The 27937-nt window shown below is 44.3% G+C and overlaps 1 protein-coding gene across 1 annotated transcript in view; it reads right to left on the reverse strand.

The window, feature by feature from the left end:
- Positions 1-827: 827 nt before the first annotated feature.
- LOC120913352 (cytochrome P450 2H2-like) overlaps positions 828-27937 on the reverse strand; it is a 41838-nt gene continuing 14728 nt past the window's right edge. The window contains exons 4-9 of the mRNA XM_040323228.1: positions 15035-15195; positions 11670-11846; positions 10147-10288; positions 7466-7653; positions 4450-4591; positions 828-1132 (exon numbers count right to left, since the gene is read on the reverse strand). Of these exons, the coding sequence (XP_040179162.1) occupies positions 951-1132; positions 4450-4591; positions 7466-7653; positions 10147-10288; positions 11670-11846; positions 15035-15195 (992 nt within the window). The 3' untranslated portion in view covers positions 828-950. The remainder of the gene's footprint in view (positions 1133-4449; positions 4592-7465; positions 7654-10146; positions 10289-11669; positions 11847-15034; positions 15196-27937) is intronic.

Below are 27937 nucleotides of genomic sequence, written 5' to 3' on the forward strand. Positions count from 1 at the left end.
AGTGAACAGATTCCAGTAAATGATGTCCCTGGTTTGAAATAAATTTAGGAGCAGGTGCTAGCACTCAGGCACTTTTTGTTTATACAACTTTATAAACAGAACAATCAAAGTCCACAAGATATTGCATTATTAAAGGGGTTGTAAAGGTTTGTTTTTTATTTTCTAAATAGCTTCCTTTGAGCTAGTGCGTTGTTCACTTACCTTTTCCATCGATTTCCCTTCTAATGCCCTGTACACACGATCGAATATCTGATGGAATCTAATCCGATGGATTTTTTCGTCGGATATGCGATGAAGCTGACTTTCATCAGTCTTGCCTACACACCATCAGTCAAAAATCCGGCTGTGTCCAACGCTGTGACGTAAAACACTACGACGTGCTGATAAAAATGAAGTTCAATGCTTCCGAGCATGCGCTGACTTGATTCTGAGCATGCGTGGATCTTTGACCGATGGACTTCCCCACAGACGATCGTTTTTTTCTATCGTTTTTTATCCATAGGAAAATGTAAAACAGGTTCTATTTTTTTTCACAGATGGGAAAAAAAACGTTGGGGCCCACACACGATCGGTGAAAACGGTCCATTTTCATCAGACAAACCGATAGTGTGTACAGGGCTTAAATGTTTTTTTTCTTTGTCTGAATTTCTCACTTTCTGTTTCTCCACAGTAAGCTTTTCACCATCATTCGAGCGGTGGAAAGTCAGTCAGAACAGCTTCCTGAGGTGGAACAGGAAGTGATAAATTCAGATAAAGAAAACAAACATAAAGAAAAAACATTTAGAAGGGAAATCGAAGGAAAAGGTAAGTGATCCAACAATGCACTAGCTTAAAGGAACCTATTTAGAAAATAAAAAATGAACCTTTACAACCCCTTTAAATTGTAAAGTGATAGATGCTCTTAAAATATGAACAAGATATGAAATAACATCAGAATATACAATGGTCCCTCAGCGAGGTACAGCCAACATCTCATATTCGCAAGGTGTTGAAGCATTGCCGTTGCACTCTGGTGTAATATCTATGTACTTTCTGTCCACGGTGGGTTTCAGAGTAAATCTTTGCAGAATGGTTGTAAAAAAGAGGAAGAGTTCCATGCGTGCCAGACCCTCCCCCATACACATACGTTTTCCTGGAAGAGAAAAAAAATATATTACTAAAAGTTTAGGCTTAGGCCAGGGCCAGATTAAATGCTATGTTGACCCTTTCAGTTCGAATTTCACTGTTTATAATAAATAGAAACCTTTCTAATATTCTCTCTACCCAAGCCATCCCTATGTGACAATCTGTCACATACATAGTCCATGGCAGCTTTGAATTTGCACCTCCCTGTTCAAAATGTAAAATACATCTTAGGCCTCGTACACACAAGTTTCTCGGCAAAAACCAGCAAGAAACTTGCTGGGATTTTTTTTTTTGCCGAGGAAACCGGTCGTGTGTACATTTTTTGACGAGGAAACTGTCGAGTATCCCGTCGAGCCAAAAAGAGAGCATGTCTTCTTTTTCCTCGACGGGAATGGAGAAACTTGCCTTGTCGAGTTCCTCGACAACCTAACAAGGAACTTGACGAGGAAAACGATGTGTTTTGCCCGTCGAGTTCCTCGGTCGTGTGTACAAGGCTTCAGTCAATCACTTCTTGTATCATCATGTGGTCACCCAGGGAACGTCATAACCCATCATGCACTGCCTTACTGCATTACAGACCAGGGCACGTTTTACCACTCTAGACTACACCTCTCTCATCGCTATATCATTTTTTTTAATTTTTTTTTATTTACAACCACTTTTCTACTTCTTCCTTTAATATACACTGTATAATCTGATTGTACAGTCTCCTTTAGACCTACCATCAGCTAATATGTGCAAGGGCTTGTCTAATTTAAAGGATAAGTTCATGTGTGTTTATCATTTTGTTTTACTAGGAACCTGGGAAGCATTGCACCTGAGATCAGCAGATAGCAGGAGCAATGCAGGAGCAATGCAGGACTCCTGCAGACTGTCAGTGTAAGCTGTCTGCTCGTACCTCGTACGGGCAGGCAGTTACACAATCACGGGCAAAACCAATGAACTACCTAGAGTGCTCAACAGCACACTGGTAGTTCATTAAGAACTACAAGCCAACAGCTGCAAAGAACTCTGTGAATGAATGATGCAGCGGGGTGGGCAGAGCCCCGCGCAGCCATATTTTTTTATTTTATTGTGACTGTGAGTTTGGGAATATAGAGAACGTTTTTTGTTTCCTGCAAGATTAATGTTGAGGTACATTAAAGTGGTTGTAACCCTAAAAATAAATAAAAATTTCCTGTTCCTTTAAAGCATGTTAAACCGCATTGTGCTTCTGCAGTGTCAGTTGTCCCTTTCTATGTTGTAATATACCTGGTTGACCCTGCCTGTTCCTGTGACCTTTGTGTGCTGACCCCGGTAGTCACGACTGCTGATCCATGATACCATGTTTATGTTACGTGCCTTCATCATGACGCTGCTCTCTTCTCTCCCCTTCTCCACATACCTCTCTCCCTGTCAGCTCAGGAGTGTGTGTAGTGAGCCATCTCCTCCTTTTCTCTTCCCTCCCCTCCTGTCACTATTTAGCCTGTAATAAGTTAGTAATTTCATTTTTTTTTTTTTAATTCGGGCAGCTAAATGCCTTTGTTCACATCACCGAAGTGCGGTGCCCAGCTGACGTTAGAGGGGAAACTCAGCCCCTTCTACTGTAGTCCATAGATCAGGGAAGGAGAGCGGTAAACTTTTGGTCTGAAGACAAAGGAAGACGAGCCGCATAGAAGTCTATAGGGCTGCAATGCTTTGTTTTAAAGTGCACTTGTCTTTAAAGAGTAAAAAACTCTGTGGTGCCCGAAGCACAAGCTTATTTTGCTCAATTGTTATTCCAGCCCTGGATTAGGCATTATTCAAAGGGTAACGTTTCATGGAAAGGCCAGTGTATGTTGTAAATGCAGAGTGTGTAAATAACAATGACCTTCACACCTAATTTTAAAGTTTGCCCAATTTAAAGCAGTAGTAAACTTCACTTTATAACGTGTACCTGCAGGTAAGCCTATAATAAGGCTTACCTGTAAATACAGTGATGTAAAAAAATGCATGTGCGCTGCGTGTATTACCTCCATTGCAGGTGGCACTATTGCACAGCGGCACTGTTGTTGGAGAGGAAGTCAAGAGCAACAGGGTTTCTCCATGATTTCCTGGGTCACTTGGGAATTTATCATATTGAATGATGTCACCCCATGTAAACCCAACAGCCATCTTGAGTCAGGCAGAGCCTATTTAAGGCTGTGGCTCCCATGCTTGGCATGCTTTATGCGAGTGGGTAGTGTAGGGATAGGTACTCCAACTGTTAGCAACAGTAGGGAAAGGTGGCTGGCGAGGAGGGAAAGAGAAAGGTTGCAGCTCCTCTGGAAATCTTCCCGCTTGGGCACAAGACAGCTAGGCTGCATTCTCCCCCCCCCCCCTAACAGACACTGTCAGTCTGGCTGAACCCTGCTCTCTTCATATTGCTGGAAACTGTGAGTGTACTCAGTACGGCAGCCTTTTCACCGGTTTTGTTGTAAATTGTTGCTGCATTACTTCAATATGAGATTTCTATTGCACCTGACTGTGTGCAAATTATTACTGCACCCCCCTACATGCGCTCGGAATGGATGGCATACTCGAGTAGCGCGCACCACTGGAGGGCTTCATTTTAGGGTAAGTATGTCATAATGTGTTAGTTAGCACCACATTTGCTGCATTTTGGAGAACGTAGGGAGGGGTTGACACCCATATTAGTCTTTACTTTTTGCTACTTTGTTTTTGTTTTAGATGTCCATTTACAAGATTGCCCTGGAGATACAACAATAAATGAGAGGAAATATCTCCAAAGGGAGAGGCATTCCCATCTTGACTCTCTTAATAATTTGGGATTTCTCATCTCTTTTTTAATTGATAGTAGATACTAGGACAAATAAGGAGAGTGGATCCCAGTTTAGTCACAAACAACAATAAAAACTTAACATCCTATCACTTTATTTAAACCAGAAAAAAAAATATTTGGCATGTTATTTACACCTGTGGCGGCAGTTATTTTTGTATCTGTAATTTTATCATAAATTTGATTGTCAGTTGATTTTTGAAATTAGCTTTAAATACGTAAAAGTATACACATTGCATATACTGTTCTTTTCTATGGACACGATTCTTTTTTTTTTTTTTAAGTTAGAAAAGTGCACAAGAAGCTCAATTCATAAAGCTTCAAGGATGAAGATCTTTATTTTAACCAAGTGACTGTAATGATCAGCTCCCAAACGAGTGAACTTAAAATAACTGTCATTTTCTGCATATAAAGATTCTTATTCTGATGAGGTTTGTAAACTGGGGCTGTATTCTGGATGGAACACAACCATTGTTTATATTAGGAACCCACTATATCTAAAAATGATTATCTATACTTGCTGGTACCTGCTGAAAATGGCATAAAGGCATCACTCTTCCTAAAGGTGCCATTCTCATTAAGGAAATGTCCAGGGTCAAATTTGTAAGGGTTTTTGAACTGTTTGGGGTCCTTTAATACTGAAGTCAGGATTGGAAGCACCAAAGTTCCCTAATAAAAAAAAAAAAAAAATTAATTGGTTAATGAGAAGCAGTTTCAGGCAAAAAGAAAGTAGTATTAAAGAGCTACAAAAACTTACTTTAACAGTAAATTATTTATTTACTAATAGTAAGTATTGTAAAACCTAAAAGGAATGCAGACTGCAGTCTATTGTGGAGAGCTACAGGGGCAGTGAGCTGAGACTCCAAATATGTCCTTCTTTCTCTTCACAAAATCAGGTTCCACGCTAGATCAATACTATGCTTTATCAGGAGTCACAAATTCACTTTGTTTCATGAGGCCTTGTCAACTCAGTGGTTTCAGGTGTAGTCCATATAGAAATCCTATCCAGCACCTAAGGCTCCTGAGACAAGGGTAATCAAGATGGTGGGCCCATGTGCCCAGGAGAACCTTCTTGGCCATTACCATTGATGGACCCTTCATTACTAAATCACCACTCACTGCTGACCAAATCAGATGCTAAATCTCAATTTCTTCAAGTTATTGGCTACACCATTAACTTCTTAGAAAGAATAGGACACCAATACAGCATACTCATTTGAAGAAAAGGACATTTACTTTAAGATTTAACAAGTACATTATCAAAGAGTATTTCTAACAGTAAAGCATACAGTATTACATATTGTCTCAACAGTACAGGGTAAAACCGCTCCAATAACAACACAGAAATTCTCAATCTGGTACTTATTTTCGATGGGGCCAGCCCCTAGCACCAGGAGGAAAGGCACAGAACCCACAACTTGCTCAGTCTCTAGTCTATATCTTTGGTGGAAAAAGCAGTTCCTCTGACTTTGGTCTCCACTCATTGCTTTTTCTTACTTTTCCCACCACCTAATTATATATCCCTTGCACAGCTATGGTGATGGAAACAAAAGGTCCTTAGCAATCCATGAGCAGGACTACATACTGTAAAAGGAATACAGGATTCAACAAGAGCAAAACCGGAGAAGAACAGGGACATACAGTGGTTCCTGAAGGAACTGCAACAGACATCCTCTAACACCCTATTACAGTGATGGCGAACCTTGGCACCCCAGATGTTTTGGAACTACATTTCCCATGATGCTCATGCACACTGTAGTGCAGTTGAGCATCATGGGTAATGTAGTTCCAAAACATCTGGGGTGCCAAGGTTCGCCATCACTGCCCTATTACATGGCTCCTTCCTTTTATCTGCCCAGAGATCTCTCCAAATTAATCTTCTATTAGATAGTTCTCACATCAGAAGATTTTCCGTTTTCCTAACCCAGTGACAATTAATAACATAGACAGCAATAAAAGAAAAAAAAATGGTAGAAGTTCTAATATTTGCATACTCTACCTAAGGTTTTAGCTTCATAAGGAATAATACTACTTTCCAAATATGGAAGTTATGTTACATAAAGAGTGAAGACCACAACCATCTTATGCCAGAAGTCAGCTTTTGTAACTTACTGGGTAAATTAATTTGGGTAAAGAGCACATCTGAGTTGCTGAATTTATTTCCAACTTAGACTTGCACAACATATGAGAGACGGACATTTTGCTACAGGCAACAAAACGCTCATATGCCATTATAATGAATTGGAATTGGCTTGATGAGCGTTTTAGAGCTACAAGCTTTAAGCAGAAAATCATTTAGGTGTAAATAGGGGCCTTAAAAGAAAGATATGCAATGAAAGCAGTCTGACAGCTTTGCTTATGTCCCCCATCTGTTCACAAAATGTTTAAATGTTTAAAAAAAAAAACCTAACTGGTTGCAGGAGCTGACCTTATAGGTCTATGGCAACTCTGTTATGAGACTGAGGTCTTACTTACATGTTTTGGCTGTGGTAATACAGAACCTAAATGTAAGGAAATTACCAATCGTAAAAAGGAAAGTGGGCTCGGCCACATTCTGGTCAGTTAAAACTCCTTTGGTATAAGGAAAAGCCATGCTTAAGTCCTTATATGGCCTCCTTGACCAAGATTTGGAGACTTATGCCCCATACACACGAGCGGAATTTCCGCCAGCAAAAGTCTGATGTGAGATTTTCATCGTAAATTCAGACCGTGTGTATGCTCCATCAGACTTTTCCTGTCGGAATTTTCGCCAGCAAAAGTTTGAGAGCAGGTTCTCAATTTTTCCGATGGAAAAAAATTCCTATCGAAAAATCTGTTTGTCTGTATAGAATTCCGACGGGAGAAAAAACATGCATGCTCAGAAACAATTTGACGCATACTCGGAAGCATTGAACTTCTTTTTCTCGCTGCATCGTAGTGTTGTACGTCACCGTGTTCTTAATGCTTTAAAGTTCAGAGAACTTCTGTGCGACCGTGTGTATGCAAGCCAAGCTTGAGCGGAATTCCATCGGAAAAGCCATCTAACTTTTTTCCGACGGAAATTCCCCTCGTGTGTACAGGGCATCAGAATTAATTAGTGAGCCACAATATTAATAAGGAAATAAGTACAGTAATATGCAATTTCCCTATCACCTAATTTTTTAACAGTGAGGAGGCAATAACAAGTCCTTCTGTTATATAGAGTGACCTACTATTGCATATGGAGCTTTTCTAACGTGTTGGAAAGTCTTGCTTTAAGCACAGTTGATCTTTTACCCTGGTATGGAACACAGGGCAGCATCACAGTGCTGAGTGTGCTATTGTTAGTGCTGGCCAAGTGTCAAGGCCGGGTCCTGACACTGGAATGATTCATGTGAAGGTAAAAAGATATTGTGCCTCTTGACCTGTCATTCTCAAAGAGATACCTACCCATCTACTATCAGACGTAGGCCTTATTAAATCACTAGATCGATAGATAGATAGATAGATAGATAGATAGATAGATAGATAGATAGATAGAACACAGAGACATCTCAGCTTATCTAAATACTCTGAGAAGAGCACCTTTGGAATGTGATATCCTCTGAAGGTGGTGTCCTTGCTGGCTGCATGGAACAGTCCTGCTGGTATAATATCGGCAAATCTCTGGATCTCATGAATGACGGCATCTGTATATGGCATCTTACTTCTGTCCTCCATTGATGGACAGCGATCACTGCCTATTACATTGTCAATCTCTTTATGGATCCTCTCTGGAGCACACAGAAAGAGAAGAGTTAAAAATGTTTTAGTTGTCATTAAATCTGCAATTGTTTATTTATTATTATGTCAGTGATATTTGAACTTTGGAAATAATGTATACTCATCCCAGTATTGGTTAATAAAGGGAAAGAGAATGGGATTGTAGCTGGAACACAGGGGCAACCACGCCGTGGACCTTCTGGATTTAGTGCTCAGTGTCCTGAGAGATTCTCTTTGGACTGTATGGGATTTGTTGCTATGTCACTTTGAAAACAATACTCCCTGGTTGCCTCCTGATTTTGTTACTATGTAGTTCTGAGCATACCTGGTCTCTATACACCCCCTGCGGCTTGGCACGGCCCCTTTCACTCGACCCTGACCCTTGGACCGTTTTTCACCCCGTGGGGTACCTCATGCATTTACCCCTCGTCCTGGCTGGGTGAAGAGCTGGGTTACAGACTGGTGGTCCCAGATTAAATCCCCTGAGGAAGCCTAAATGGCGAAACATGTAAGCATAGGACATTCTCCTGTGACCACCATCTTTTGAAGTTTGGGAAACCAGCGACCCATCATTTTCAACATTTGCTCTAACAACCAATTTTAATTGAACCTCTTTGTATATGTCTGTACTAATAAAATTAATATATATTTTTTATGCATATTGTTCATATGTAACATTTGTTTCGAGCACCGCTACAATCCAATTCTCTTTCCCTCTTTATTGGAAATAATGTTTGTGTTTTGTCACATGCTGAAAAATGCAGCAAAGCCTGCTAACATGAATGAGCCCCTAAGGATGATGTCACAGTATAAAGTTGTAGAGTGTTTTTTCCATGCTGAGCTAATTTTGCCACATTTCAGAGCTGGATCCAAGGGGGTCATGCTCCCTCTGCCATACAAGCATAGGGAACAGTATTGGGGTTTTATTACATTTCTATAGGTAGTGTTTTCTGAGAAAGATTAATAGCAGCTATAAATTTGTTGAAAGGTGAAGAATGACTCTTATGCCGTGTACACTCGATTGTGTTTTCCGATGAAAAAAGTCAAACGAACGTGTGTGGGTCCCATCAGACTTTTTTCCATCGGTGTAAAAAAAAATAGAACATGTTTTAAATAGGAAACCAATAGGAAATTCAGATCGTCTGTGTGGAACTCCATCGAGGAAAAATCCATGCATGCTCAGAATCAAGTCGACGCATGCTCGGAAGCATTGAACTTAATTTTTCTTGGCTCATCGTGGTGTTTTACGTCACCGTGTTTTGGATGGTCGGAATTTAGTCTGATAGTGTGTATGCAAGACTGATAAAAGTCAGCTTCATCGGAATTCCGACAAAAAATTCCATCGGAAATCCGATTGTGTGTACGCGGCATTACAGCTCCAGGTGAATGTGAAAACAGTGATCTACTAATGTTAACCATTAAACCGAGCAACAGTGGTAAAGCCAGAAAGGTCCCTCAGCTTACCCTAATCTGACTTTTTTATAACTTTTTGCAGCACATGCACACACAGCTCAAAAGAGAGGCAATACTTAGTGTCCTAGGAACCTGTGCTGTGTAAGTTCATCTCTTGCGTCTAGTGTCACCAGCCAATAGGGATGTAACTAAATTTCATGAGGTCCCATAGCAAAATTCTGATGGGACCCCCAGCAACTTCTAGTTGGGACACTTGTCTGAAATTTTGTAATAGAAATATCGGATAACCTCCTTAGTGGGGCCTCCTTTTCACCCTTGGCCACTGTATAGGCTGCTATGACTATGGCTACACCTTTGAAAATCACATTTCAAAACAAGTTTGACTTTTATTAATTGCTGTAAATATTTATTTTTATTTTCCTATCAGGTTTTCTGTGTGTGACTTACAGCAAAGCTGTGTGTTCCAACATCACCAGCGGCTGTGTTCCAGGATCACAAGACTACAGGTGGTGATGTGAACTGATGCAGTCCAGGAATGTCTGGGTGAACAAATTAATTCACATTTGTACTGGACTTGTGTCAATGACATCAAAATGTATTGACAGGTGCAATTGACCTGTAGTTGACCTCCTCCAGATCTGAATTTGATAAGCTTTAAGCGGATTTTGCATTGCAATAAGCTTGTATAGGAAAGCAAATCTCATCTGAAGCAAGCAAAACACATGCCTTTACTCAGCAGGCAGGTTATGCACTCTTTATGCGTTACAGGCCGCGTACACACGGTCGGTCCATCCGATGAGAATGGTCCGACGGACCGTTTTCATCGGTTCACCGCTGAAGCAGACTGATGGTCTGATGTGCGTACACACCATCGTTTTAAAAACCGATCAGGTCAGAACGCGGTGACGTAAAACACACAACGTGATGAAAAAAAACGAAGTTCAAAGGTTTGGACCGATGAAACTGAACTTCAGTTCGTTTTCATCGGTTTGGACCGACCATGTGTACGAGGCCTCAGAGTTAGGTTTTTCAGTCTAAACATGGCAATCAACCATATTTTTTTATTTTTTGGTAGGAAAAGATTGCATTACCTTGTATTTCAGGGTATTTGAGTAGTATTAAGAAGCCATATCTCAGTGTTACACTTGTAGTCTCAGTCCCAGCAAAGAACAGGTCAATAACTGTTCCTAGTAAATTATTCCTATGAAATTCCGTTTTTGGGTTGTTCTTTTCCTGAAAAATATTTTCAAAGTCATGTTAGCAAACAAATCGCACATAAGGCTACCACAATGCAGGTAAGTCCCCACTAATCCCGAATCAAGCTCCCATCCTAGCTCATACTGGTTTTTGTTTCCCCCTCCAGCTTATCACCCCTTCCCAGTGGTTTGGATAGCTGCCATTAGGCAGAGGCAATTAACTAATCATGAACCTTTTACTGAAGCTCTCACATATTAATAATCAATCAATGCACATTCAGTAGTACCTTTTAAAGCAGCCAACTACCCTAGAATCTACCCCAAAAGCACTGTATATACACAGTAAAATATGACATCAAATGGCATTTTAGTACTTCTCACAAAGCATGCACTAAAAGCTTAAAGGGTCACTAAAGGAAAACATTTTTTTTGCTGAAATGACTGTTTACAGGGTATAGAGACATAAAAGTTAACTGATTCCTTTTAAAAATGATTACAAATAGATTAAATTCAATCATATAATGTGCCTACAGTAGGGTGACCAGACATCCCCAGTTTCAGGGGACAGTCCCCAGATTGAGGACACTGTCCCCGGACCAAGTCTGTCCCCGGTTTTGTCCCTGGATTGGATTCTAACAGGGGCTGGGACAATTTCAAAGACAGTCAGTGCAGAATTAAAAAAAATCATTCTGAATTACACCCCCCCAATCTCCTACTAGCTTAAGGGGGTGTATTTTTTTCCCATTATCTGTGCCCCTTTATGATGATCATGTGCTGGTCGGAACGGAGGGAATATTTCTTAAGTTTTGAGTGCATGCCTGTTCAGCTCCGCTCGCATGTTCTTCTGCCTTGGCTCAAGTCTATGATTATCTCCTTGCCTTCCCTGGCGGAGTGATTTTCCTCTGTACACTTGACCGGCTGTGAGGCGGAGGGCGACGGGCAGAGAGTCGCTGATTGCCGCCATTACTAGTAAAAAAAAATATGTCCCCGGATTTAATTTTAAAAATCTGGTCACCTTAGCCTACAGCTTCACTTTCGTTTTTAAACTGGTTTCATATTTCTGTGAAGTAAAGAGACCCACAGAACAAAAAACAAACAAATCCAGGGCAGTGTTTTGTTTTTAAAATGAATCTGATTGGTTCTGTTAAGTTTTAGACACACAATAATGACAGCTTAGACCACCGTGAAAAGCTCCCAGTATGATGGTTATAAGGAAATAGACAACCAGGAAGTGTGGAGATCAGAGCAGTTTTACAGCAACATCAAAGCAAAAACGAGCAGTGAGGACATGAAACCAGTACTGCAGTAAGGTAAAGAAAAAAAAAAAACTTTAGTGATCCTTTAAATAACCTGTTAAAACCTTCCTTGCATTAGAAAAGAGATCGGATACTGGACCAAGAATTTCAAATCACACTCACCTCTTCCATTTTAATGAGGAAGCAATCTATAAAGTCACGGGGGCAGTTCTCATCCAATGTCTTCTTGTGAGTTTCCACCATTTCTATCACAAACTCCTTAATCTTTTCAAAAATTTGAAAAACTTTCTGGTGGGGGCCAGGTACATTGCTCATTAAGGTTGGGAGCATATTAAGAAGCTGAAACAAAGTTTTAATTGAGGTGGGTGTTAAAAAATGAACAATTCTCCCTTACATTGTAAACATCCTGAACTTCACCAAAACAAGCCCCCGATATTCAGTTTTTCTGTCTAATGCTAACCTATTGCTATCCTTTGAAATGATGTGCTAACAGTGGGAGGGGCTTAAAGAGGAATGGTTTATTAAGGCCTGAGTCTTTGCTCTTGGGCCTCTACCCAACACAATACCCCCTCCATTACCAAAACCACCTCTAGCACAAATTCTCCCCTCCCTAAATTGTACTCTTCAGACCATGGCATTGTATTGCTGGTGAGTCTCTACTGTCCACTGTCTGCTGGTGAGTTCCCTCCCCTCATCCCCAGTGGTAGCACCTGTACAGCACCCAACCCCTTGTCCCGGCCCTGTACTCCAGTGTAGTGTTGACTTACTAGGTAAAGGCCCAGATGTGCACTGCAGGTCACCATCACAAAAACTAGCAAGATTGCAAATAATCCATACCCTTACCCCTGTGAAAGCTCTACACAAGCCAAATAGGGAGGGACCAAGTAGACAACATGATATTGTCATGTGACATCATCAATAACCCCAGACACAGCCGAGAGCAGACACACTCCTCCCTCCCTCCTCCGGCTCCAGGTAAATTAGAGAAATGTGGCTAAAATGAATTACCCTGCAGCAATCTGGGATTACCTTGTCCATCATTATTAAAGCTTGACAGAACTCAGGGATACATTATGTTAACCAAGGAAAAAAATAGGGACATTTTATTCTGGGGACAACCCCCAAAAATGAGTAATGTCACCTGGAACTGGGGATATCTGGTCACCCTAACCTAAACCCAAAAACAAAAATTATATATATCACAGCATACTAGTCCTTAGATATAGCTGCTGCGTTATTTTTCTATTTCCCAGCTTTCTATCTTTTTTTCCTGGTAGTCCACACTTCTTATATCCCCAGTTAGATACACTAATTTCTCTATCTGTATCACTATGACTTTATCTGACTATGGAAGGATCCATAGTCATCAAGGTTGAATGTCAAACACATTCACCTCCATGATATTGGGGTTTGACTGTGATTAGTAGTTTTCACAAGAAAGATAAGAATGTGTATGCTTTCTTTTCAGCTCACCAAAAGTAATTAGGACATTGCATTTTTGGCAAGATAATCTGGCATTTTCTCTACTTGCTGGAAATGTTCTTAGATTAGAAAGGGAAAATGAATGCAGCCACCATATTTTAGGACTGGCACACTTCAGTAGATTTTTGCCTTAACAACTTCCCGCCTGGTCAATAGACAATTGACGTCCGGGAAGTGGTTGTGAAATCCTGACTGGACGTCTATTGACGTCCTGCAGGATTTCATGCCGGCGCATGCCCGTGGGGGAGCGCAGCGCGGCGATCTGTGATGCAGGGTGTCAGTCTGACACCCTGCATCTCTGATTGTTTATCAGCGCAGCCCCCCCTCGGATGCCAACACTGGACCACCAGGGAGTGCCCCCCAGTACAAAAAAAAAAAAACACCAATAATAAAAAAAAATAACACAATCGATGCCAATCAGTGCCCACAAATGGGCACTGACTGGCAACATGGGCACTGGCTGAAATGGTGCCCAGCAATGCCATCAGTGCCACCCCTCAGTGTACATCAGTCCAACCCAGTGTCCATCAGTGCCACCTCTTAGTGCCCATCTATGCCCAGTGCCCACCTATCAGTGCCCATCTGTGCCACCCATAAGTACCCATCAGTGCCACCCATAAGTGCCACCCATGAGTGCCCATCAGTGCCGCCTATAAGTGCCCATCAGTGCCGCCTATGAGTGCCCATCAGTGCCGCCTATGAATGCCCATCAGTGCAGCATACCAGCGCCGCCTATCAGTGCCCATCAGTGCCGCCTAACGATGCCCATCAGTGCCACCTCATCGGTGCCCATCAGTGCCACCTCATTGGTGCCCATAACTGAATAAGAAAACTTACTTATTTACAAAAAAAATTACAGAAAAAAATAAAAACTTCATTTTTTTAAAAATTTTCGGTCTTTTTTTAGTTGTAGCGCTAGAAATAAAAATCGCAAAGGTGATCAAATGCCACCAAAAGAAAGCTCTATTTGTGGGAACTAAATGATAAAAATGTCATTTGGGTACAGTGTAGCATGACCGCGCAATTGTCATTCAAATTGCGACAGCGCTGAAAGCTGAAAATTGGCTTGGGCAGGAAGGTGCGTAAGTGCCTGGTATGGAAGTGGTTAAAGTGTAAATGAGGAACTCATTGAAGCACGGAGGGGCAGATCCACAAAAGGATTACGCCGGCGTATCTACTGATACGCCGGCGTAATTTTTAATTTCCCGCGTCGTATCTTTGTTTTGTATCCACAAAACAAGATACGATGGCATCTGGGATCAATCCGACAGGCGTACGTCTTAGTACGCTGTCGGATCTAAGCTGCAATTTTTCGGCGGCCGCTAGGTGGCGTTCCCGTCGAAATTCGCGTTGAGTATGCAAATTAGCTAGTTACGGTGATCCACGAACGTACGTCGGCCCGGCGCATTTTTTTACGTCGTTTTCGTTCGGCTTTTTTCGGCGTATAGTTAAAGCTGCTATTCTGAGGCGTACTCAATGTTAGGTATAGCCGTCCTTCCCGCCTAGAAATTTGAAATTTTTACGTTGTTTGCGTAAGTCGTTTCGCGAATAGGAATTTGCGTAGAATGACGTCACCGTCGTAAGCACTGGCTTGTTCCGGTTAAATTTCGAGCATGCGCACTGGGATACCCCCAGGGACGGCGCATGCGCAGTTAAAAAAAAACGTTGTTTACGTCGGGTCACGACGTAATTACATAAAACACGCCCCCATTACATCCATTTGAATTCTGCGCCCTTACGCCGCAAGAGATACACTACGCCACCGTAACTTACAGCGCAAATTCGTTGAGGATTCTAAACAAAAAAAGTAAGTTACAGCGGCGTAGTGTATCTTAGATACGCTACGCCCGGCGCAATAATGCACCGTTGTACGTGGATCTACCCCAGAGAGTTTGCAGCACTAGGAACCTGGGTTTAATTTCCACATCAAGGTACACCATATATTTTTTTATGTTTCTCTTACATTTATATAATATGGCATTGCTTTAAAAAAAAGTGTAGTGTTTATACACATACAATCATACTAAATATATATATATATTTACCTGGCCTAATCGGGAGTTCACCAGGGTCACAAATTCTAGAAGAAGTTTCAAAAGGGTCATGAACTTTTCATCTTCGTAGTCAAATCTTTCACCAAATACAATGGAGCAGATGACATTGGAGGTAGCCAGTAGTAGCAGATGAGTCGGGTTTATTGGTTTATCTGTTATTACACAAACAGAACCATTCAGCATTTTCATATACAAAATCAATATCTACAATTTAGAAAAGTCTATGTGACCTTGGGTAAATACTAAGGGGCAAATCCACAAAGCAGATGCGCCGACTTAACTCGAGATTTCTAATTTTACTCCGTGCGTATCTTTGCGCCCGATCCTCAAAACGAAAAATCCGGTTTTTACGTCCTACTTAAAATAATTACTCTGGCGCATCCTCTGACGCAAATTACGCTAGTCACGCCGCTTTATTTGATAGGCAAAGATGCAAATGAGGGAGATAGGGCGATCCTCAAAATTAAGTGTGTGCGCCGTAGATTACGCCCTGTGCGCCGTAGATAACGCCCTGTGCGCACCTGTTAGTTTTCTGGAGCAAAATTAGACTTTATAAAAGCAGCCCTAATTTTACACCAGCCCTGTAAAGGTCTGTTGAAGCAACACGATTTCGGAAGAGCTGCCAACACTTCATTGTGACTGCCAAAATGCCTGGGCCATCAATGATAATAACGGCACTCGCCACTTTACAGGCGCAGAGAAGGAGGAGGGCACAGAGGAGGAGGAGGAGGGCACAGGAGAGGATCTACCGGCCACGCCAAGATCTCTTTGGCATGACTGCGTCTGAGGTCATTGGCCACTTCAGATTAAACCAGGAAGCCATCCTGGACTTAACCAGGATCCTGCAGGATGATCTGAACACCCCAACCCAACGATCCCATGCCCTGCCAGCTCATATTAAAGTTATGGCCACCCTGCATTTTCTGGCCACTGGGTCTTTTCAGAGAACATGTGGAGGTCTGGCTGGGATGGTACAGTCCTCGATGAGCAGGTGTGTGCACCAGGTTGTCCCTGCAATACTGAGACGCATGGGCAGTCAATTTGAAAAGCCCACCCAGGAGGACCAGCGAATGAAGAGCATGGCTGATTTCTATCAGATTGCACGATTCCCACGGACCATCGGGGCCATTGACTGTACCCATGTGGCACTACAGCCCCCCCATGATACAGAGCACCTGTTCAGGAATCGAAAAAACTGGCATTCAATCAATGTCCAGGTAATCGTGGATGCCCATGGCCTCATCTGGCATGTCTGTGCCAAATTTCCAGGTTCGTGCCATGACAGCTACATCTTTAGGCAGACCAACATAGCACGTGAATTGGAGCAGAACGTGTATGGAGACAGCTGGCTGGTTGGTGAGTGACATGTGTGTCAGGTATGTCCCCCCCCATGATGCAGACATCACATGGGGCACATGCATGACTAATATCCTCCTGTCTTTTGCCTTCCAGGTGACTCTGGATATGCCCTGGGCCCTCACATGATGACCCCATTCCGGAACCCCCAAACCCCAGGAGAGCAACGCTACAACGAGGCTCATATTCGCACCCGGGCAGTAGTGGAGCGTACTTTTGGCCTGCTGAAGTCCCGCTTCAGATGCCTGGACAAGACAGGGGGTACACTGCTGTATTCCCCAGACTTTGTGTGCCAAATAATAGGGGCTTGTTGCATTCTTCATAACTTTGCAACGAGAAGGGGACTGGAGATTAACTTGCGTGCTGACCTGACCCCCCACCCAGGCAATCCCCCCCTAGCCCACTCTACCCGGTCTACTGAGGGCACAGTAGCCAGGAGACGCCTGGCAGAAGGCATATTTTCTCAGTAAATGGCCAGAAAAAATGTCACAATGTTATTTTTTTTTTCCGATGCAAACGCACATGAATTATGTGACAATGTTATTATTTGTTTTCACTGCAAACGCACATGAATTATGTGACAATGAGAATGTTGCTTTGCACAGTAAACGCACATGTTTAATGACACATTGAGAATGTTTTTGTCTCTGGAAACGCACATGATTTATGTCACAATGAGAATGCATGAATGCACACCACTGTGGTCCCTAGCACAAACACATCACATGCACATCGAATTGGATTAGATCCAAGTACCCCCCCCCCCCCCCTTTGGTACTTGGGAGCAGTAACGCCCCGCCACGGCTCCAATTATGTCACTGTGCATTCATACACCATTCAGGAACCTAGGATGACTTTTCCCTGGTCCTGGGGATCCCTTCTCCACCAAAACTGAGGGGGACACCCTTATTTTGTCAGGAATGCCACCCCCCCACATTCACACATCATTCACACACATAAAGCAAATCATAAGTACAGTATAATAACCAAAAGTTTTAAATCAAAAAATCCAAAAAAAAAAGTACCCCTGGTATTTAAGTCCGGCGGCGAGTGCTCCGTCTAGGCTGCCCACGGGCAGGGGCACGGGCACGGGCACGGCCACGGGCACGGCCACCTGGAGGATCTTCACGGGGGGGGGGAGCAGGGGAGGGAGTATCTTCATTGGGGGGGGGAGCAGGGGAGGGAGTATCTTCATTGGGGGGGGGAGCAGGGGAGGGAGTATCTTCATTGGGGGGGGGAACAGGGGAGGGAGGAGCCTCCCCTGGTGTCTGACCTCCGGCTGGCCTGCCCTCCAAGGCCACTGCTATCCTGGTCAGGCAGGCAGTGATGGCAGCCGTATTGGCCTGGCCAGCCCGGGTGTTCTTCTGCACAGCCCGGGTGTTGTCCTGCACAGCCCGGGTGAGGGCAGTCACCTCCTGGCCCACGCCTGTTGTGGCGGTATGCAGGGACCACAAACAGGTGATGACACCCAATGAATTGGTGGCCACATCACTGAGTGACTCCCTCATTACATCCAGGCTGTGCTCCATCTTGGCCATAGTTTTTTTGATGTCACCCAGACTGCGGGTCTGCTTGGCATTGTCCCTCAGCAGACTGGCCGGCATATGCTCAGACCCCACCCTGGTGTCCTGGGTCGCCATCCTGCCTGCCCCTGAGGCTTGTGGCCAGGTAGGAGGGGATAGAGTGACCCTTGTGGGTTGCGGCATGTTGTGGGAGGAGTGGGAGGGGCTACCCCTGATGGTGGCCTGACTGGTGCCAGCCTCTGGGGGATCCTCTGGGGTAGCCTCAAGGGGAGCCTCAAGGGGAGCCTCTGGGGTAGCCTCAAGGGGAGCCTCAAGGCTAGCCTCAAGGGTATCATCAAAGGTCATCAGATCTGTGGCAATAATGATTTCCCGGCCAATCTGGAGATCTTCTTCCTCCTCCCCCTCATCCTCCTCCCCCTCATCCTCCTCCCCCTCAGCCTCCTCATGAGGGGAGGTTTGGCCACTCCCCTCCCCTGGGGACTCCTCAGCAGCCTCCTGTCTTTGGGGTGGTGCAGCAGCCTGGCCTGATGGCCCAGCAATCTCCTGGTCATCTGTGGAAGACACCAAACAATCACAGGTTTGAGGATCCACACACTTGCCACATGTTCCCTTCCCCCACCCACACATGCTAATCACCAAAAAAACAAAAAAAAAACCTTACCTGGCCTCACAGGAACATCAGACTGATAACCAGGCAGGCCCACCACCTGCTCTGGCTCGAAACACCGGGCCACTGCCCATTCCTCCTCAGTCAGCCGGATGGGGCATGGTCCCCCTCCTCCAGTGCCCCTCCTATGCGCAGTGAGCTTGGCCACCTTATTGCGGACCACGCTCCTCAGATCATTGATCTTTTTCTTAATGCCAGCGGGGGTCCTCGTCTCCCCTCCCCCCGCCGCATTTATGTGATCTGTGATTTTGGCATATATCCTCTTCCTTTGGGCCGGGGAGGTGTTCCGGCTATCAGGCCCATGTAGATATCTTCCATATTGTATGACATACCTGGCTAGGATTTGCTTTTCAACATGTGAAAAATTCAGCTTCCTGCGTTTGGGGGCCATCACAGACACCACCCAGCAACAAGAAGCCAAACAGGACAAACACACAAAAATACACACACAAGCAGACAGCTACTACAAAGTCAAATACAAACACACAAAAACCAAACACAAAATCCAAGCAGAACAAAAAAAAATTACCAAAAACAATCAAACAAAAATTACACTTATCACAAACAAACAACAACTACTATCTACTACTCCTCCAACACTTCTCTATCAAACACAACTTACCAACAAACACTGACAAACTAAGAGCAGAAGCAAATTGCTCATGGAAGGGAACACAGGGAAATACTTTTGCAAATGAAGTGTGTTTGACTGGAGCTAGTTAAGCACAGTGCGATCCTCAAACTAAGTACACTTGGCCTTTTACCTATCTCACTGATTGCGCCAAGCAAAGTTCTGCACATGCGCAGTGAGCAGCAGATTCGTGCGCGCATGCGCAGTACGGCCGGACCTTCATTTGCATGGGGTCACGGCTCATTACAATGAAGCACGCCCACTTCCTTCCCACTTGCCATAACCCCGCCTTACGCCTCTGTATTTACGTTACGGCAGGCGCACTTTTGGGCGCAAATGCGCTGTGGATACGGCAATTACGACACCAACTTAGGGCGCCGTAACTTAAATGACATAAGTTAGTAAAAACTTATTTTGCGCCGCTGGCTGTGGATTTGGCCCTAAGAGATTACACATCAGGTGGGGCTGATTTACTGAAGTAGAGCATGTTTACTTTGCAAAATTTATTTTCAGTTCGCTTAACCACCGTTACCCCCTTCATGACAAGGGCATGTTTTGCTATTCAGCACTGTGCTACTTCAACTGGCAATTGCTAGGTCATGCAACACTGTACCAAAATTATATTTATATAATTTTTTTCATACAAATAGAGCTTTATTTGGGTGGTAATTCATCACCACTGTTTTTATTTTATTTTTGCTATATTAATGAAAAATACCAAAGGCTTTTGGGAAAAAAAAAAAGTTTTTCTTGGTTTCTGTGGTCAAATCTTGGAAACAAATATTCTTTCTTCATAAATGTAGGCCAACATATAGGGCCTGATTTACCAAGCCTTTACTCCATGACTCATGGAGTAAAAGCAGGAATAGCAGCCGTTTGGCCATTTACTAAAGAAATACGCTGCTAGTGCAGTGTATTTCCCTAGTTACTAATGTGCTCCGTGCGCCCAGGAGAGGGTGCATTGTGCACCAGTACAGACCTGGCGCACGGCACATTAAACTGTAAATTGCGGGGGTTTGGGCGGGAGTTTATTAGGGGGGGAGGTGGGGGGATGCAGGGGAAGTGAAGTGACATGTGTTTTAAAGTGTTTGGCGGGCCGAATTGAAAGGGAAAGTGTTTTTTGAAAACAGATCCCCGTACGCTTGCACAGTGCGCCTGAACCTCGGGAGGTTCATTTGCATACTGGGCATGCGCAGAGAGAAAAGTCAGGGATTTCCGTGCGCCTTGTCAGTACGCCGTGAAAATCTTGGTAAATACCAAGCGGCGTACCCGTGATTGCGCTGCGTGACGCGGCGCACGGGAATCTCCGAGCTGTTTTCAGCCCTGAAGGGGAACTCCGCGCCAAATTTCAAACTTGAAATCGGCGCGGGTCCCCCTCCAGGGATACATTAGGCTCTTAGGCTTGGTCCGGAACGTGAGGGGTTAAACCCGCGCCGATTTGGCGCGGGGGTCCCCCCCAGATCCAAACCAAGCCCTCATCCCAAGCATGCAGTCTGGCCCGGACAGGAATGGGGGCGGGGACGAGCGAGCGCCCCCCCCCCCTCCTGAGCCGTACCAGACCGCATGCCCTCAACATGGGGGAGTGTGTGCTGTGGGGGAGGGGGGCACTGCCCCCCACCCCACAGCACTCTTGCCCCCATGTCGATAGGGACAAGAGCCTCTTCCCGACAACCCTTGCCATTGGTTGTCGGGGTATGCGGGCGGGGCTAATCGGAATCTGCGAGCTCCCTTTAATAAGGGGGCCCCCAGATGCCGGCCCCCCACCCTATGTGAATGAGTATGGGGTACATCGTACCTCTACCCATTCACATGGGGGAAATGTAAAGTAAAATAAAACACACCACACAGAATAAAATATTTTATTAATCTGCTCCGGAGCCCCCCCTTTCTTCTTTAGCTCTCTTAGAAGGGGGGGTTTCTTCTCTCCCGATCTTCCGCCGGGACCCTGGGCTTCGGTGATTTCTGCCGGGGGAGGGCGCCATCCCTCGGTCCTCTCCGGAGCCTTCCGCCGGATGCCCCCACCCCATTTAAGCTCTTTTTCATTAGGGAGGGGCATCCGGACTTCGGGGTCTTCTGCCAGGGGATGGCGCCTATCCCCCGGTCTTTCCGGTGCCTTCCGCCAGGGTTCCGGTCTTCCTGGTCTTCTGCCGGGGGTGCGCCAACTCCCCGGTCTTTTCTCTTCTGTCTTCTCTGCTCCCTCTTCTGCCTGGCTCCCCCGCGGAGCCAGGGCTTTCTTCCGTCTTCTTTCTTCTCTCTTCCTTCTTCTGCCTGTCTCCTCCGGGAGCCCAGGGCTTGTCTCCGCTGTCTTCTTGCTTCTCTTCCATTGGATGTTGACACGACGAGGTCCGGCGCTGGAATGCCGTCTGAGCAGTGGGCATGGACTTATATAGGGCAATGCCACCATGTGACCTCAACCCATGTGACATCACATTCCCATCATGCCCAGGGAATGTGATGTCACATGGGTTGAGGTCACATGGTGGCATTACCCTATATAAGTCCATGCCCGCTGCTGACACGGCATGTCAGCGCGGAACCTCGTCGTGTCAACATCGAATGGAAGAGAAGCATTCACATTTCCCATTCACATTTCCCCCATGTGAATGGGTAGAGGTACGATGTACCCCATACTCATTCACATAGGGTGGGGGGCCGGAATCTGGGGACCCCTTTATTAAAGGGGTCTCTCAGATTCTGATAAGCTCTCCGCCCGCATACCCCGACAACCAACGGCCAGGGTTGTCGGGAAGAGGCTCTTGTCCCTATCGACATGGGGGCAAGAGTGCTTTGGGGTGGGGGGGCAGTGCCCCCCTCCCCCACAGCACACACTCCCCCATGTTGAGGGCATGTGGTCTGGTATGGCTCAGGAGGGAGGGGGGCGCTCGCTCGTCCCCACCCCCATTCCTGTCTGACCAGACTGCGTGCCTGGGATAAGGGCTTGGTTTGGATCTTGGGGGGGACCCCCACGCTATTTTTTTTTGCGCGGGTTTAACCCCTTATGTTCCAGACCAAGCCTAAGAGCCTGGTATGCACCTGGAGGGAACCCACCTTATTTTTTTTTGGGGGGGTCTGGAGTTCCCCTTCATGAACAGCGATCTGTCATTTACACATGTCAGTCCCCCCCCCCTACAGTTAGAACACACCCAGGGAACATATTTAACCCCTCCCTCGCACCTAGTGTTAACCCCTTCCCTGCCAGTGGCATTTTTTGAGTAAGCAATGCATTTTTTACAGCACTGATCGCTAGAAAAATGCCAATGGTTCCAAAAAACTGTTCGATGTGTCCGTCATAATGTCGCAGTACCGATAAAAATCGCTGATCGCCCCAATAACTAGTTAAAACAACAAAAAAAAAAATTTGTAGACGCTATAACTTTTGCAAAAACCAAACACTAAACGCTATTTGCGATTTTTTGGAACCAAAAAGATGTAGAATACGTATCGGCCTAAACTGAGGGGTTTTTTAGTTTTTTGAATATATATTTTTGGGGATATTTATTATAGCAAAAAGTAAAAATAATTTTTACATATGTGGGCGGGACTTACGCAAGTCCCGCCCACATATATAAACATCGTTCAAACCACACATGTGAGGTATTGACGCGTGCGTTAGAGCGAGAGCAATACTTTTACCACTAGACCTTCTTTGTAACTATAAACTGGTAACCTGGAAAAAAAAGAAAAAGGTCGCCTATGGGGATATTCACGGAATTCATTTTAGCCCCATTGCAGGAGTGTTTCCAATAGTAAAGCGTGACATGTAAGGTATCTATTTACTCAGTGTAACATCATCTTTCACATTATCCCCAAAAATTGGGCTCACTTTTGTGTTTTGTTAATTTTTAACCACTTGAGCCCGGACCATATTTCTGGTCAATGACCGGGCAAGTTTTTGTGATTCGGCACGGCGTCGCTTTAACTGACAATTGCGCAGTCGTGCGACGTGGCTCCCAAACAAAATTGGCAACCTTTTTTTTCACACAAATAGATTATTAAATGTGCGTGTTTACTTCTGTCTTTAACACCTCCCCTTCAGGCTGGAAAGCATCAGATCAGGGGAAACCAAAAAAAAAAGCTCTCATTCCATTGCAGCTTGGTTCCTACATGTGTGATGAACTGAGCATGCTCAAACACTTAGAAAAAAAATATCCTTTCTTTTTAAAAGGTGAAAAACACTCATTGGATGCTCATAGAGCGTGGTTTGGATTAATTGCAGGTGTGCCCAATTACAAGCTCACCCAAACTAGAGACTGCAATTTGTTCATGTGATTTCAATTGCTTCATTACTAGCACTGTTATAAAAAGCTTGGATCGATCTGCCCTCAGAAGGGGCAGGCTGGCAGAAATGCTGTTGCTAAACACAAATGTGGTTTGTTGCATGGGTTTTGTTTTATTTTGCCAATGGTTTTGGTTTATTTTTAAATGATGTTCACTTTGATGTATTTGTCTATGTGGCCTTATTTTATGAAAAATGTGTAAAGCTATGGTTCTTTAGAATTTTGAAATGTATTTTTGTTTGTTTGTCTTTTTTTGCTTTCCTTGTTTTGTTGACCAATAAAAATTACTTTAAAATTGTTAAGTTTGTCTTTTGTTACTTTTTCATGCTACATATGTTGACAGCTGCAGCTGAACTAGGTTTGGGCCTAACAAATTATGTGTGATTTTTGTCTAAGCTTCTTTCCTGGTGTGTAATCATGAAATGTTTGCCATGTTTATTCTCCATGACTTTAAAGACAAAAACTGGTAAGTATTTTATTTATTCTGCAGTGGTCCTCAGCCCTCAAGTACCCCCGACAGGACATGTTTTGGGGATTTCTCTTATCAAGAATTGCTGTCCAGACTGTATTTTAAAGCACATGTGCAAGATGAAGGAAAACCTGCAAACATGGCCTGTGGGGGGGGTTTGCTATTGGTGGACAGGCTTGACGTGCTGATTTACAGCACTGTGCTTAAATCTAGCGCAAGGCAATCCTATTCAAATTGTGGGTGTTTGAGGGAAGCCAAGTGAGTGTTAGAACCCCTGCTTTGTGTTTTTTTATTTTTGTGTTGAGCTTTGTGTCCCTTTTCTTAAAATTGGCTTCACTTCCTGTCACACAGCTGAACAGGAAGTGAGGTTAAAACCCTACCAGTGTCATTTCTTGGGGACACAGGTCAATCTAACTAGTGTCCCCATTAAGCAAATTGCACTCCAGCACTGCTGTGTACACCCCAAATCATGGGTCTTCAAACTACGGCCCTCCAGTTGTTCAGGAACTACAATTCCCATCATGCCTAGTCATGTCTGTGAATGTCAGTGCATTACAAGGCCTCATGGGATGTGTAGTTCTAAAACAGCTGGAGGGCCGTAGTTTGAGGATCCCTGCCCCAAATGATTATTTAGTTTGGGGTTTAGTAAAGGCAAAGCCACTCTGCAGTACAAGCATAGTTGCTGAAAATCAGAGAGGAAGCACTGATGGTTTTAACATCCAATCCTGTAGAAGCAAAGTTGTTTTGTTTTCTTTCTTCCTTGCTTTGCACTTGTAGTGCAAAGTGGATTTGCCTTTAAGTCAATGGACCCCAAAGTCCAAGATCCCTAATAATTTGGGGTGTACACAGCAAAATGCTAGAGTGCAATTTACATAATGGGAAACTATTTAGCTTGATCTCTGTGTCCCCAAGAAAAGATATTAGTAAGGTTTTACCCTCACTTCCTGTTTGGCTATGTGACAGGAAGTGAATGAATTAGAAAGGGTGAAGACACCTCACAAATGTTGTCACTATCAGGGGTGCAGACATCCCCAAAAAATGAGCAGATAATACTTATTTGCAAATTAATAATTTTTTAGTTAACATTGGGTGGGGTGCTCTAACGCACACATTCCTACATATTAGCAACGCTCTATCCTGGCCTATTGGCATGGTTATATTTTTTGGGGCTTTAAATAAAACTCTATGAAATTTGTGCTTAAACTAGAACCAGGGGCGGACTGACAACTCATGTGGCCCCTGGGCAATAGAAGATTATGGGGCCCCTCTGGCTTACAGATGACCACCACGCCAGGAGGTAGTGCAGAGGCGGGCAGCTAAAATCTTGGGATATTCACATTAAAAGCATGTCATTTTCGGACATATCAGGGACAGATCTAAAAAAAACACAGATTTTTACATACTGTCCCTGGTTTTACTGAGCCTGGCAACCCGGATGGGGCCCCCTAGTGGCATGGGGCCCTCGGGCAGTGCCCGAGTGACTCAATGGTCAGTCCGCCCCTGACAAGAACTATAATCAACAAGTTTTATTTTCTTTAATTTTGGATAGAGTGAGGGAGGGTTATAGGCCCTGTCAGTTTATTTTGTATTATCTGTGTCCAATTGGGGAGATTTGCCTTCACTTCCTGCCCCATAGCCAAACAGGAAATGAGAGAAAAACTATGCAAATTAACCACTTCCCGCCCAGCCTATGGCCGATTTACGTCCGGGAAGTGGTTACACAATCCTGACAGGACGTCCTGCAGGATTTCATGCCGCACGCGCCTGTGGGGGCACGCAGCGCGGCGATCGGTGATGCGGGGTGTCAGTCTGACACCCTGCATCTCCGATCTCGGTAAAGAGTCTCTCACGGAGACGGAGACTCTTTACCACGTGATCAGCCGTGTCCAATCACGGCTGATCACGATGTAAACAGGAAGAGCCATCGATGGCTCTTCCTCACTCGCGTCTGACAGACGCGAGTATAGGAGAGCCGATCGGCGGCTCTCCTGACAGGGGGCGTTCGCGCTGATTGTTTATCAGCGCAGCCCCCCCTCGGATCACCACACTGGACCACCAGGGATGCCCACCCTGGACCACCAGGGTGTGCAAAAAAAAAAAAAATATAGAACAAAAAAACAAAAAGCAATAAAAAATAAGAAAAAAGATGCCAATCAGTGCCCACAAATGGGCACTGACTGGGAAAATCAGTGCCACCCCACAGTGTCCATCAGTGCCACCCCACAGTGCCCATCCATGCACAGTGCCCACCTATCAGTGCCCACCTGTGCCACCCATAAGTATCCATCAGTGCCACCCATAAGTGCCGCCCATCTGTGCCGCCCATGAGTGCCCATCAGTGCCGCCTATGAGTGCCCATCAGTGCCGCATAGCAGCGCCGCCAATCAATGCCACCTCATCTGTGCCGTCAGTACTACCTCATCGATGTCCATCAGTGCCATCTCATCGGTGCCCATCAGTGCCGCCATATCAGTGCCCGTAATTGAAAGAGAAAAACTTATTTACAAAAAAATTAACCTAAAAAAATAAAAACTTTTTTTTGTTTCAAAATTTGCAGTCTTTTTTTAGTTGTTGCGCAAAAAAAAAAAACGCAGAGGTGATCAAATAACAACAAAAGAAAGCTCTATTTGTGGGGAAAAAAGGACGCCAATTTTGTTTGGGTACAGTGTTGTATGACCGCGCAATTGCCATTCAAAGTGCGACAGTGTTGAAAGCTGAAAATTGGCTTGGCGGGAAGGTGCGTAAGTGCCTGGTATGGAAGTGGTTAAGGGAATCCAGTGCCCCCCCAGAACTAGTGTGTGGGTCCCCTGAAAATTACTGGGCGGGGTTATACAAAAACAGGGTGTGACCTTGACAGGAAGGGGTGGGTCATTTTTCTATTAGGAGGTGCAGATATGTAGTCAGGCCTAGGGCAGAACCAAACCTAAATATACTACTGCATATTAGGGCTTATTTAGACCGGAACCGATTTACAGCGTGTTTTTATATTGTGGGAGGAAACCCACGCAGGCACAGGGAGAACATGCAAACTCCATGCAGATGCTGTCACGGGCGGGATTCGAACCAACGACTCTTTTGCTGCTAGGTCAAAGTGCTATACACTACACCACTGTGGTGAACGAACATGATTGCAGCTGAAAGCATGAGAACTTTTTTTTTTTTTTTCAATACCATGCTTTCCAGCCTTATTGACCCCGCCTCTCTCCATAAAGAGGACCTGTCACACACTAGTCCTATTACAAGGGATGTTTACATTCCTTGTAATAGGAAGAAAACTGATCATTTTTTTTTTATTTTTTTATTTCAGTGTAAAACATTATAAAACTAAATAAAAATAAATAAGAAAACCCCAAAAAAAAAATTTAAAGCGCCCCGTCCCGACGAGCTCGCGCACAGAAGCAAACGCATACGCGAGTAGCATATGAAAACGGTATTCAAACCACACAAGTGAGGTATCGCCGCGATCGTTAGAGTGAGAGCAATAATTCTAGCCCTAGACCTACTCTGCAACTCAAAAAATGCAACCTGTAGAATTTAAAAAACGTCGCCTATCGAGATTTTTAAAGGGTAAAAGTTTGATGCCATGCCACGAGCGGGCGCAATTTTTAAGCGTGACATGTTGGGTATCATTTTACTCGGCGTAACATTATCTTTCACAATATATAAAAAAATTGGGCAAAATGTATTGTTGTCTTATTTTTTAATTCAAAAAAGTGATTTTTATCCAAAAAAAGTGCGCTTGTAAGACCGCTGCGCAAATACGGTGTGACAAAAAGTATTGCAATGACTGCCATTTTATTCCCTAGGATGTCTGCTAAAAAAAATATATAATGTTTGGGGGTTCTGATTAATTTTCTAGCCAAAAAATTGTGATTTTCACATGAAGGAGAGAAGTGCCAGAATTAACCCGGTGGGCAAGTGGTTAAAGTACTCATGGCTATAAAGAATAGAGTCATTGCTCATTAAAAAAA

The sequence above is a fragment of the Rana temporaria genome, chromosome 9, assembly GCF_905171775.1.
Source record: "Rana temporaria chromosome 9, aRanTem1.1, whole genome shotgun sequence".
Taxonomy (NCBI): Eukaryota; Metazoa; Chordata; class Amphibia; order Anura; family Ranidae; genus Rana; species Rana temporaria.